Source organism: Canis lupus, chromosome 6 (genome assembly GCF_048164855.1).
Source record: "Canis lupus baileyi chromosome 6, mCanLup2.hap1, whole genome shotgun sequence".
Taxonomy (NCBI): Eukaryota; Metazoa; Chordata; class Mammalia; order Carnivora; family Canidae; genus Canis; species Canis lupus.
The window spans coordinates 40390350-40403839 of NC_132843.1; the positions used below are offsets into that span (position 1 = coordinate 40390350).

General features: G+C 57.3%; 1 protein-coding gene across 16 annotated transcripts in view; it reads right to left on the minus strand.

Annotated features, from left to right (window-relative positions):
- The window catches only part of ARHGEF11 (Rho guanine nucleotide exchange factor 11), an 86279-nt gene that overhangs the window by 2749 nt on the left and 70040 nt on the right, over positions 1-13490 (minus strand). For 13 of the 16 annotated variants that reach the window (XM_072830040.1, XM_072830032.1, XM_072830044.1 and 10 more), the window contains 17 exons: positions 13056-13085; positions 10580-10706; positions 7933-8112; positions 7801-7848; positions 7437-7624; positions 7065-7211; positions 6696-6775; positions 6446-6571; positions 5789-5906; positions 4918-5096; positions 4195-4270; positions 3944-4111; positions 3478-3568; positions 2838-2963; positions 2460-2521; positions 1443-1658; positions 867-1193 (listed from right to left, as the gene is read on the minus strand). In XM_072830040.1, coding sequence (XP_072686141.1) covers positions 867-1193; positions 1443-1658; positions 2460-2521; positions 2838-2963; positions 3478-3568; positions 3944-4111; positions 4195-4270; positions 4918-5096; positions 5789-5906; positions 6446-6571; positions 6696-6775; positions 7065-7211; positions 7437-7624; positions 7801-7848; positions 7933-8112; positions 10580-10706; positions 13056-13085 — 2289 coding nt within the window. The remainder of the gene's footprint in view (positions 1-866; positions 1194-1442; positions 1659-2459; positions 2522-2837; positions 2964-3477; positions 3569-3943; positions 4112-4194; positions 4271-4917; positions 5097-5788; positions 5907-6445; positions 6572-6695; positions 6776-7064; positions 7212-7436; positions 7625-7800; positions 7849-7932; positions 8113-10579; positions 10707-13055; positions 13086-13490) is intronic. The other 3 variants (XM_072830038.1, XM_072830041.1, XM_072830042.1) reach the window with 1 other exon arrangement.

The following is a 13490-nucleotide window of genomic DNA, read 5'->3' on the forward strand; positions in this document are numbered from 1 at the left end:
GGAAAGAAGGCAGCAAGGGGAGAAAGAGAAGAAGGAACAACAAAGTGAGCACAGGTCGCACTGAAAGATGCCCAAGGGGCTGCAGAGAAGCTGTCCACCAGTTCACCAAAGGGCAGAGAAGGAAGGTCAGTTCCCAGAAACCAGGAGAGAGGGTGGACCTGGGGCAGAAGGGGCAAAAAGCGCTTGGGGTAGGGAGGCTGAGCCCAGCACCAGTGAGGATCCAGTAAGGATGGACCCCACCCACCCTGGGAGCACCTATTGCCCTTCATCTTTCCCGTTGGTCTCCTCCCACCGATTCCCTGTCCCTGTCCCCGAGCTCACTGCTCTGCCCTCTGGAGCCCCCATCCTAGCAGCTCCAAAGGGCCCGATGCCGCCCACACGCTGGGGGCCTTCCCACTGCCATGCTGGCTCACCATGCACCCTCCTAGCTTTGTCCCCCACCCCACCTTCTGCTTCCAGCCCCACACCACCAGTGCCCTCGCTGCGGCCACGAGCATCTGCTCTGTGTCAGGCCTGAGGCCCCCGAGGAGAGCACAGGGTCCCAAGGCAGGACTGGGACTTCTGTGAAGAACATGAGTGAAAGCTTTTACAGGCAGCTGGTTTGTGCCAGGCACGACTGATGTCCTTGGGTTACAGAGTGACGTTCAGAAACGGCACACAGTTTTGTCTATCATGTGGGCATGAGGGAATGGGCTCTGAACCTCAGCTGTCCGACTCCAAAGCCTCTGTGTGTAGCAGCGTCTCCTGCTGGGACCCGGCATGAGACTGCACACTTGGCTTCCAGAACACAGAGCCATGTGGAAGGCTCGCCTCTATCCTGGGAAGCTGGGTATCTACCTCCACGGCGGTGTACACATTTGTCTTACCTTTTCTCACAACTTTGTAACTTCCTGCTGCCTCTGTCCCTGAAGCCTCTTCCTCTGGGTTCCTGTCCAACTCTGGGGACTCCCAGATCCCAGAATTCCTGGCCCGTGGGGGCAGGCGTTCCAGAGAACAGAGAGCCATGTCCTCCTGCTCTGGCCCTTCACCCCCATGGGGAGCTCGTCCTGGAGAGCTGGGGTCCCCAGTGTGACAGGCGCTGCTCACGAGAGAAGGTGTAGGTGTCAGGTCATCCTCGGGCTCACTGGTGGGCTGTGCTTCGGAGCGGTGACCAGGCAGCAGGCTGCATAGGATCAGGTGCCGCAGTCTCTCCACTGGAGGGGAAAGTGGGCGGTGGCTTCCCCGGCATGGGGGTGCTGCCCCTCTGCCCCGCCCCTCTCAACATTGGTGAAGCTGCCTCAGTCATGGGGCGGAGCTGACGGCGGGTACAGGTGGTCAGACCGGTCTCCACACCTTCCCTCCTCAAGCACAACCAGGGAGAGCCCTCTAGCAGGTGGGTGTACCAGTGTCTGGGGCAGCTCACCCTGGCGTGGCGGTGCTGCGGGGGCCCAGCAGGCACTCACCATCTTCCAGGGCTGAGTCGGCGAGCCCTTCCATGAACAGAGGGCCTGGGAGGGGCAGGAGGATGGGTCCCCGTGTCCGGCCACCCCTGCTCTCTCCATCCAGGGATGCAGAGGGGTGAGGAAGGGCACCCAGCTCCTCCTCTATGCTGCTTTCCTGCTCAGGATCCTCTAGCTGGCCCGGGTGCTTCCCCCTGACCCTCTGCTGGGGCCCAGGGCCTGTTTTGGATGGGAGGGCAGTGTAAGGCAGGGGAGGGGAGGCACATGGGGTTGACCCCACGCCCAGCTCTGGATTCAAGGGACTGGAACACTGGCTGGTTCAATCCATGAATGTCTACTGAGTACCTACTATGACCAGACACGGTCCCCAGGGTCTTGGTGTACATCGGTAACAAAACAAAGATCCCTGCCTGTGTGGGGCTTCACTACCAGTGCAGAGACGCCTGGAAATAACACTGTACCGTGACATGGGTAACCCAGGTGGGCAGGGCTGTAGGAAAGAAGCCAGAGCGCAGGCTCCTACATGGCAGGAGCGCCATGCATACTGCAGATAGAGAGCCAGAGAAGACCTGTGTGCCCAGACCCAGAGGAGGTGAGGAGGAAGCAGAAAAGGGAACCAGACAAGGAGCCTGGCAGATTTCTGTCTAAACCCAGGGCCCCAGAGAGACTTAATGAGATTCCTGTGTAGGACCCCTTGCCCCGCCACCAGTCCCATCCCAGGAAAGGTGTCCCATGGGCATGTTGTTCTCCATGGAAATACCCAGCTGGATCCCCAGCGCTCCTCTCCCTCCACCGCTAAATACCTGTCCCCAGAGAGCCAGGGTGGGAACCTCCATCCAGGTGAGCCTGTCTACACGCTCTCAGGACCCGCTTCTCACTCACTCACTCCTTGGTTCACATTTCTGGCTCCAACGGTCTCTCCTCTTGCCCCATGCGCACCTCTGACCACATCCCTACCTGTCCTACCAACACTGGTGGGCGGGGGGGGCGGTTTCTGCAAAGACCATCCAGGGGATATACCTCCAGGCAGCAACCCGGATTCTGGTTCGCTGTGGAACACCTCTGAGCTGTCCAGACCTACCCTGAAGAAAGAAACCACCAGAGGTCACCTGCCAGAGGTCTGACTCCACCAGCCAGGAGGGTGGGGTCTCGGATGCCATCCTGGACTCCTGTGTCAGAATGGACAGCGAAGGAGGGTCGAAGGAGCCAAAAGTGAGACTTTAGCATCTGTGGAAGAGGGCGGATCCCAACCATGTATTCCCCTCCCTCTTCAGGCATGGTCTCCAGGACAGCCAGGTTGGGGGCAGCAGAAGGGTCAGAGGGCAGAGGCTCGAAGAGCTTGGAGGCAGAGAACAGGTGGCTCTTGGTTGGGATGACCAGGGCCTCCAGGGTGAGTACCTGGTGGGTATGGGGCTCTGGTGTGCTGGCTCCTGGGCATCTGGGGGTGGGGGATGGGCGAGCACTGGGGCAGCAATGGGGCGCCGGGTGGCGTTCCGCACGGCCTCCTCCAAGAGCTCCATCCATCTGTGGCTCAGTAGGAGCAGAGAGGGCTGGTGGTGAGAACGAGGGCCTGCAGGCGCCCCTCCCCACACACCATGGCCCATGGCGTGTGACTTGTGACTTGCTGTCACTGAACACCAACCCTCTGCTGTGCCCCGGGCTAAGCATTCTCTAGCTACTCCCTCTCCCGAACAATCCCCCGAGGGGCAGGAAGACCCACATTCCACAGATGACAGTCCTGACAATGAGACAGCATCTGATTCAACCTGCCTGTGCTCTGAGTCATGTCACCGCATCTGGCTGCTGTGAGGGGACAAGGGGCAGGTGGGGGACAGACCTGAAGTGGGCGTCCGCCAAGCGTGTAAGGATGGAGAAAGCTCAGTGTGGGGGCAAGAGCTCGCGGCAAGGACGGCAGCCCCAGAGCCCCTACACCTGCCCTGCACCTGTTGCCCTACACCCCGGCCTGGCTGAGGACCGCTTGTACACACCGCCCTGGCCCCAGGGGATGGCAGCTATGCGGGGGCCCTTCTATTCTCACGTGTTCTTGTCTGACGACGTCAATGCCACCAGCTCATAGATCTGGGGGGGGCCCAGCTCTGATGTGCAGATGATGAAAAAGGCCCGTTTATCTGTGTGGGAGAGGGGGAGGAGGGTCTGCATGGGGTAGGTCAGTGGACCACGCAGGACCCACGGTTGGGAAGGGCCCTTGGGTCACCTCCCTCGGCTCCCGACCACAAGGGCTGGGGCACAGAGTCCCGTCACCGCCTGGGACCCTGGCAGGCAGGGCAGGGGTCTCCCCGAGTTAGAGATGGAGAGGGAAGCCCAGAGGCTCTCTTGCACACACTGGGCCTCTCATGAACTGCCTCTGTCCACTGAGCTCGGCCTTCTCTACCCAGATATGCCCATCCCACCCACCATCTACCTCATCCTGGGCCACACCATCTGGCTCAGGGGGTCAGTGAGGCGGGAACGGGGTGGCAGGCAGGTTAATCCCCCGCAGGTACCTGTGGCCACAGAGCGGATGAGCACAGCATTGAGCTTGAGTACCGGGCTGAAGGTCTGCTTGTTGTCCGAGGTGCCCGCAGCTGTCTTGCTGTGGCACTTGAGCATCAGTTTCTCATCCTGCTTCTGCAACAGCACCAGGAGGTCCTCCAGCAGCAGCACATGGAGGTCTGTGGGTGGGGGGGGTGCACCATCAGGAACCCCCTTGGCCCACCTGCCCCCTGGGGGTGTGTCCCCATTCCCTGGCACCTACCCAAGCTCTTATCCTTGCTGATCCTCCAGGTCAGGGGCCCCTCATGGACCATCCTTCTAGCTGTAAGATCCAAGCTCTGTCAGGGAAACACCATTCCTTTATTCATTCGTTCAACCATACATGAGAACCGTCTATGTACCAGAAGCTGCACTGAGAAGCTGGGTGCCAGCAGCAAATGAGAGGCGGTGTATGCTCTGATGGCCCAATAGGCGGCATGGGCAGGACTGGAGGCTCTCACCCACCTGAACACCTGTCTCATTCCCTCCCCAGCAATCTCCACTGGCACCCCAGGTTCCAGTGTCCAGCCCCACCAGCAGGACTGTCAGTCCGGGTCTGCGTGGGGTCCTGCCAGGGCAACCCTGCTCAGAGAGGCCCGTGCCAGGTAGCCCAGGTGGCTCAGTGGTTTAGTGCCGCCTTCAGCCCAGGGCCTGATCCTGGAGACCCGGGATCAAGTCCCGCGTCGGGCTCCCTGCATGGAGCTTGCTTCTCCCTCTGCTTGTGTCTCTGCCTCTCTCTCGAATAAATAAATAAAATCTTTAAGAAAAAAAAAAAAAAAAAAAAAAAAAAAGCCCATGCCGCCCACTCCGAGGCCCTCTGGGCCCCAGCCAGTTCTGCTCCCAAGGATGCCCCAAGCGTGTGTATGTGTGTGTGTGTGTGTGTGTGTGTGTGTGTGTGTGTGTGTGTTGGGGGGGGGCTGGCCATGCTGTGGTCTCTGTCTTCTACCTTGAACTCTGCCGCCAAGGGGTTGCTGGCCCTCTCTAGGGAGGTGGTGTCCAGGCGTTTCTGGTAGCCTTCTAGCCGGTGCTGGTTCTCTGTCTGCTTCACTGCTTCATTCACGTACTTGAGAATTTCCCGGCACTGATCCCGAGCCCGGCAGAGCTTCTCATGCTCAGAGGTACCACCTACCAATTGGGGCAGAGGCGGTGGTGAGGGGCTCCCTCCCAAGAAGCCTGTCAGAATCCGCAAGCTGGCGGGTACGGATACAGGGGTGCTGCCTTTGCCGGAGTTGAGAACCTCGGATGTGAGGAGCCCTGTCACTGAGGGCCCTCGGTTTCAGACCACGGGTCTCTCAAGACACCGATAGCTTCTGGGAATTGCCACCTGGACCACAACCAGCTCCATGGATGTCTGGGAGGGCAGGGGACTGGCCGGTAGCCACAATGGCCTCTGGGACAGGCGATGGGCCTCACACTCCACACCCAACTCCAATGCCCCAGATTCGAGGGCGGTGAGGGACACTCAGGACCGTCTTGTGCACTGCACAGAGGCACCCAGCAGGGGACAGATAGGCCTGAATGCAGCCTCAGCCCTGTGTGGGACCACGGTCATAGGGGAGTCTGCGTGCTAACCTTGGGTACACCCAGATGCTCCCCTCAGATTTGCACCAGGGCTCCACAAAGGCTGGAGGTGACCCTTCCCTCACCTGACTGCCAAACACCTTGTCTTCCCCAAACCACACTTATAATCACTTTCTCTGAGACTGACCCTGACAAGGAGGGGAAGAAGACCCCAAGGATCACAAAAGTCTTGCAAAGGCCACAAAGCAAGTCAGTGCTAGAACAAGGCTGGGGGCCACCGCCCCCCTAGTGCCTACCCTCTGTGTGCTTGAGGACGCTCTCCAGCAGCAGGGGATACTTGGTGAGCCGCTGCATCTCCGAGATGATGAGGTCTCTGAGCTGCAGCCGCCGGCACTGAGGGTGGCTCTCAGCTTCCTGGGCGAGGGGCACAGACTGATTAAGGTCGACCCACGGTCAGGAGCGGGCTGATGGTCTTGAGACCCGGATGAGTGTGCGAATCCCATGTGGGTCCTGATCCCAGAGGGAACCCTTAAATATTTAGGGAAAGGCTAAGGGCAGGGGTGAAGGGAGAGAGCCCAAGGGCTGTGACTGCACAAGCCTCACTGAGCAGGTACTGTGCCCATGCTCCAGATAAGGATGCTCCCCCCTGCCGGCGTGCACACAGGTACTAGAAGGTGAAGTGGGCCTCCTGACTGCTAATCTGGGTTCTCTTCAGGGAGCAGCGGTCTGGCTAGAGAGCAGGCATGAGCCAGTGTTTCTGAGGAATGGTGTGGGGTGAGGGGGCAGGGGTGGGCATTGTGGGGGGCGGGGTGTCACTGGGCCACCCTCTGGGGTAGAGGAGAGGCTGGCATGCCTGCTGCAGGGGGCTAGGAGGGCAGCCCCAGAGATCTCTGCTTAACCTTCTTCCCCTCAGCCGTCCTGAGCCATGACTGCTCTAACTTGGGAGGATGCACCTGCATGAACAGCTGAAAGCGGCTCTCCTTGCGCTGCTTGGTCTTGATGAGTCCCAGGGCTATGGACTGGTAGGAGCAGAACTGGGCGGCCACCTGCTGGAGCTCCTCCCGGGCGGGGCCATCAAACTGCACCATAAAAGACATGGCCGCCGTAAAAGACATGGCCCGGGTGTCACACCCCTGCCCCCCACACCCTCCCTCTGCCACTCCTGCAGCTGTGCGAAGGGGGACCCATCTCCTCCATGCCTACCCGAGCCAGCATGAGGTCGCCGATCTCTCTGATAATAGGGCCCTCCTCTCGGAGCTTCCTCATGGCCTCACACCAGGAATCTGGGACAAGGAGAGAAGAGACTCAGAGGCCAGGGGTGGAGCTGCAGAGCCGGACCCTCTGTGACCCGGAGAGAAGGGTCCCGACAACTGAGCCAGGGGGCTAGCTTGGGAGCCACTCTGCTTCTAGGGGAAGTTGAGTGCTGGTTTTAGGTTACACATCAAGCTTTCTGGCAGAGAGGGCTTGTGGGCTCAGGGAGGCCTTGGGGTGAGGGGCCAGAGACCTGAAGGCTGGGGGTGGAGGTGGGGGCGTGGGGAGGAAGGGGAGGGGCCAGGCTGGGAGGCCCCTCACTGTGGATCTCTATGAGCTCGGGCAGGTTGGGGAAGAGCCGGGCCAGCTCCTCCCGAGGCATAAGGTTCTCCTTCTTCATCCGCTGGTAGAAGATAAGGTCCAGTACCCGGAGCGTGCGCAGATGGGAGGCCTCTGTCACAAATAGCTCTGAGCAGAGTGGTCACAGAGTGGGAGCAAGACAAAAAAAAAAAAAAAAAAGAGGTCAGCAGGTATCCAAAGTGACGACCGCTTCACTTCTGAGGCCACCGAGCACTGGTGTCAGATGGTATGGCAATGTCCCCAATCCCAAGGGCAGGAATGGTGACCCAGCCTGGCCCTGTCCCTGGGTGCTGCCCGACTCACTGCCCACCCATCAGAGGCACATGGCCTCACCGTTGATGACCTCCTGCCGGTCGATCTCCCTCTGGCTCAGGCCGGCCACCACGTCCTTGCCCACCGTGTGCTGCCAGTTCTGGGTGTCAGGCTCGGGCTCTAGGTCAGACAGCTGACCCAAGTCATCCTCCAGGAGGTGAGGGAGGAGGGCGTCAGTGCAGAAGCCCAGGCTGGGGGACTCAATGCTCCTGGGGGAGAAGGCGCAGCTTCACGAGGAGGAGGGACTCACACGAGGGTTCTGTCCCTCCGTTTCCTGTGTACTGCGCCGTTTGTCCTGAGCCCGCGGGAAACCAGTGGCCATGAGGAGGAGACGCGCACCCACCCAGTCACTCAGGGACGGGAGCGTGGCTGGGCTGTCACTCACCTGCGGCCCATTTTGGGGGTGAAGGGAGGGGTTGGGTTCTCCAGAGACCTGTGGAGAGAGGTCAGTTCTCAGTGCCGTCGCACCCACCCCACTGGGCCAAGCCCAGCCCCTGACTGCCCCAGCCCTGCCCACCTGGTGGAGAGGCTGGAGGCAGAGGAGGAGGCGGACTGATGGAGGCGGGCCGCCTCTGCAGCTGCATCCATGTCCACGTCGCTGCGAGAGCGGGGCACGTTCTCTGCCTTCCGAGACCGCTTCATCTCCTCCCGACCCTTCAAGCTCTCGGAACGGCCCAAGCGAATCTCTGAGCGGGAGCTGGGGAAGTAGAAGACACCCTGGGGCCTCACGTCCCCGAAAGCTTTTATCGGCTGCCCTGACTCGGGGTGCCTGTGGCCTCCTGCAGGGCCCAAACTTCTCAGTGACAACTCCCACAGCTGTCCTACCATCTCCTGCCTCTCCTCCTCCCTGTGACCCACCAGGAAGGTGAAATCTGGGATCAACAGATCAGATGCCAAAGACTCCAAACACTCCAGGAAAGCTTTGGACACCAGAGGCCCTTACCAGGGACTACCAGGTCCCTGGCTCTGCTCTGGGCCGTGTGGTGGCCAGTCCCTCTTGCCTCTGCTGGAGCAGGTCAGCTCCCACCATGGACTCTGCTGGAGGCAGAGCTCTCCTTTTATAGGATTTTCTCCAGGGAGCTATAGGTGTTACCCTCACACACCCATCCAGGCCTCCTCACAGGCCTGGCAGAGTGTCTACCTGCTGCCAGGCTCTTGCCCTTCCAAGCTGTGGTGTAGATTCTCCCATTCTTAACTTGTAGTATACTTCCTAGCTTCCACTCCCTTCCTGGGGGCAGGCTGGCTCGGGAGGGCCTGTCTACAGACTGGCAAGAACCTGCCTGTGGCCTGCCATGTTTGGCCATCAAGTGTCTCTGGGACTTGAGGTGCCGATGGCTGAGTGTTGCTCCTTTCTGCATCCTGCAGTGCATGAGGCCTGTGACAGCTGGCATCTCTGAGCCCTGGCTGCCCCAGGATGGTGCCTCCCTGCACGGCCCTGCCGGGTTGGTTCTTGCTGATACTATCACTGATCTACATCCTGCCCTGCATCTAGGACCACAGGCGGCCTGGAGAGCATGCAGGGTGCTTAAAAGCACAGCAGGGTTGCAGCGAAGGAGCCAAGCATCTCAGTCTGCATTTATAACGGTTCTCTGAACTGCGAAGGACTCACATGGAGCTGCCCCCCTGGGGTCCTGAGGGTTAGAAGCCACGCTGCCAGCTGATCCCCTTAGAATACCCTGAGGTCTGCTAGAATGCCTCCAACTGAGCCTGCTAACAGCACTTTCACCAGTGCCCCACAGCGGGCCACCTGAGCACTGGGACAAGCCACCTAGCGAGACTCTTGGAGCCGCAGAGCTGAGTGCCTCCCTTCCCAAACCCCTAAGTGAGTAACACTCCTCCCCATGAGTGGGGCACACACCCACCTCTGGCCCCTAGTCCCTAAAATACCACCTTCTGGAACTAAGGTGTGCCTTCTATCTGCTGGCCTCTGCCCCCTCTGTGCTGCTGAGATTGCCAGTGAGCCGGCCATGGGCCAGGCCAAAGGCTGCCACTGACAGGGGATTGGGAGTCTATTGAGTGAGTGTCTTAGGGTACAGTTATAACCTAGCAACTTTAAGACCACAAGTTTGCAAAAGGCCTCAAGTTATCCTCGAAATATTGTTATTCTGTCTATATAACTTCATTTGACACATCTTTAACTCAGGTTTCTATGTTTAATTCATTCACTAATATCAGAGCTCAAGCTCTCAGCTCAGGACAAATTTAGCTTTCCTCTTCCCTTAAATTTTTGTCAGTTCTCCCTACAGCAGTCTGCCCACACGGCCGAAGCTTACAGAGGCTTACTGCAACAAGAGGAACCCCGTGTATGCACAGAACGGCAGACTCATGGTGTGACGATGGTTTCACAGGTAAAATGGTTTGACTACCCAGGCCGCTACCTGGAGGCCGGGAACACCCCTGCGCTGTGGATCAGGCTTGGTTGCACGTGCGTGTTATTTCTGCACATGCAGGACCACATGTACTATGTACAGCTCGAGGGTGACTGAGGGAATGCATACGGACCTTTCTGACCAGGGGTGGTTTTCGCTAAGTGCTGGCTAGAGGATTTGAAACAGGACATGTCTGCTGTCACACCACAGTCAAGAGTAAGTCCAATGCCAGAAGGGGTCTCATTAGAACCTGGCCGAGATGGAGGCATGCGAGATGCCACAGTGTGCAGCCCCCTTCTTGTTTTCGAGAGGGGAAGAGCGGTTTGCTTTGAGGCTGCAGAACCCAGTCTCTAGCTCTCCTCCTCGTGTCCACAACCATCTCTGTGTGGCCTCCCTATCTCCCAGGATCTCCCCTGGCCACCCCGCCCCAGTCTTCTCCAGCTTGTCACCTAGGGTGTCTGGAGTAGCTGCTCTATTACACCATCTAGCTCATTCTTGGTTCTTGGGACAGAGGCTGCGGAGTAGCCCGGGGATCCAAAGGAAATGTTAAGGGGAAGCAGTCCCTGGGCTGGGAGGTCAGGGGCCCAGCTCTGCCTTTTGCTGGCCTGACCACCAATACAGCACATCTCTTCCTAAAGATCTCCAGGCGGGAAGGTGGTGGGAAGAGTTGTGAGTTCTGCAGTGGGAACCTTATGGTGCAGTGGAGTCGATGAAGCAGCTGGGATTAACCCAGGCTCCCCTCCTTGGGAAGGTGGCTAGTGCCTCCCCCTCCCCCCGCCACCCCCAGCCTGTTACCTGTCACTTTCCAGCAGGTCCTCAGGAAAACTTCCTGTGGAGAGCCGCTGCGTCCCAGGCTCTGGGGCATCATACGGCTGGTTGTTCTCAAAGTGCTGAATGATGTTCCTCACGTTGCCTGGTTTGACTGGAAGCAGAAAGACAATGAAGGCTACTCTGCTTTCTGTTCTGTCCCAGGACCCTCGCTCCCATCTAGGCCAGAAGACAGAGCGATGAGCAAGCACGGATGACAGCACCACTGGGCTAAAAACCAAGAGACGAGGTCCTGGTCCTCTAGGCTAGCTCCTGGGCTTCTCCCACTAATCTGCAGGGAGGCATGGGCAGCCACACTCTCTCTCTCTCTCTCACATGTTTCTTGCTCAAAGAAACAGGAGAGCAGGTAAGAAAGAGACTCATGAGATGTCCCACAGAGGGTCTGCAGAGGGGTTCTCCTCCTCAGACACAGTGAGCTCAGCTCCAGTGACCTCAGGACAGGAGCCTGGCTCCGGGGCTGATCTGCGTGAGGCCAACAGCAGAGCAAGGAGGGTTGGGGAGGCGGGTGAGGCCCTGGTCTCACCCACACTAACCAGGGTCCCACCTATGAAAACTTCTAAGTCTCCCTAAATAGCTAAACTCAGGGGATGCCTGGGTGGCTCAGTGGCTGAGCATGTGCCTTTGGCTCAGGGTGTGATCCTGGAGTCCCAAGATCGAGTCCCACGTCGGGCTCCCTGCATGGAACCTGCTTCTCCCGCTGCCTATGTCTCTGCCTCTCTCTCTGTGTCTCTCATGAATAAATAAATAAAATCTTTTAAACAAATAAATAAATGAAAATAAAAAATAAATAGCTAAACTCATGTTTCGTAAAAAAGCGTCCAGGGCAGAGTAAGTAGAACAACTAAATATCCCTTAGGTGGGCAGTGGGGGTCACAGTTTTCCAGAACTGCGTAAGAGGTGGCTGTGAGGATGAATTAGGAAAAGGGGCTGTTACCATTGCCCCCACTCTGGAGACCAGGGCCATCTGCTCTGTCCCAGGGTTGGCTACACAGCCTGAGCAATGCTGCTGGGTGATGGCATGGGGCTTGGGAGCACCCTGTGACAGGCGGGCCCTGGCTGAGCCCACTGCTTCCTGTCCCCCAATGGTGGGCCACTTGTTCTGGGTGTATAGCTATACCCGTGATGAGGGACAGTTCAGGGGGCTGGTGTTAACTAAGGGTAACAGGGAAAAACAGGCAGGAAGGAGCACAATTTTTTAGAACAAACATTTTTTCACTGATGTCCTTTGTTCTCCTTCTTCTGTTTTCTGGATGACAGTGAAACGAAAGAGAAGTAAACTCCATATTATTAACAATCAGATTTGGTCACTGCTAATTGGGAGTGACAGCTGATGACCCGAAATGGGCCAGCCCCCAGTGCTGAGGCATCTACCTGAGGGGGAATGGTGGTCTTCACATGTGTATACAGACTTTTCTGATGTTCCGGGAACTGGAGAACACCAAAGCTAACCATTAAACTACCATGGGAAGCTCTACTGGGCAGAGCTGGGGGCCCCTCACCCTGTACGAGCAGCTCAGCGGGGCTGCTCACTCTTGGGCAGGGTGGATGGGAGAAGGTGTGTGGACATAATTAAGGGCCTGGGAGTCAAGGCCATTCTTTTATTTTTCATTTTATAGACCTTTTCTCAGAATTAAAAAATTTTTCTTGTTTAAAATAGCATAATAGGGATCCCTGGGTGGCGAAGTGGTTTGGCGCCTGCCTTTGGCCCAGGGGGCGATCCTGGAGACCCGGAATCAAATCCCACGTTGGGCTCCTGGTGCATGGAGCCTGCCTCTCCCTCTGCCTATGTCTCTGTCTCTCTCTCTCTGTGTGACTATCATAAATAAATAAAATAGCATAATAGATCTAGGAAATTTAAAACTTCGAAATAATTTTGAACATCACTATTTTTAAATGCCACTTAACATAAAATGACTCTAGTGACTGGACAGTTTGTTGATAGCATCCCATACTCTGTAAACAGGTTCCTTGCAGGACCCAGACAATGAGTCACATGCCTGTATTTGTGGGGGCGGGGGGGGGGCATTCTCTATAACGGCTGCAGGTATGCGGTGCGGGGAGGTGCCTTGCCCCAGGGCTTAAGCAGAACAGGTGAAACAAGAAAAGGCCCCAAGAACTGAAGAACTGTTAAGAGACCTGCTGTCTACTAAAGAAAGCCCGTGTGACCCTCAAAAATGAGGACTTCTATTATTTCAACTGAAATAAAGATTTGAGGAGCTTGTGTGGGATGTGGCCTCACATGTGCACCTGGAGCTCTGGACTTTTGGAGCCCATTCCCCGAGACGTGAGGGAGGGCCGTGTCCCAAGGCACCTGGAGCGGCAGGGGGTACACGGAACACAGGGGTTGGACGGACGAAGGGGTGGACAAGGACAGAAGGAGAGACTTGAGAGATGGAAACTCAAAGCTAAAGCAAAGAAAAACCCACAAAAATGGTCCTTTTACCTTCCACAGGGGACAAGGGAATATGAAATGCTAAAAGAAAACAAACAAAAACAAAAGTAAACCATGAAAAGTCAAATTAATGTTTTAAGAGTCAAAACAAAACTTATACCAAGCTGGAAAGTGAAAAATAGAGACCAAGCTCAGGTCTGATTGAGGAAAGTCCCACCCTCACCCTCAACCCAGGCAGCAATGTCAGGAAAGGTCACTAGCTCACCTTGAGGCCTGCCCTTCCCAGATTTCGGAGACTCATACTGAGGTCTGAGGATTCTGACTGGGAGGCCAGCGGCAAGTTCCAGACCAATGACAGAGCCAGGAAGACCCATGACTGGCTCACCCAAGTTCCAGGCACACGACAGCATCAGGGGAGCCTCTGCACCTCAAACCTGCTGCCATCCTATCTGCCTGGAGTCTCGAGACTTCTGTCCCTGAGACTTC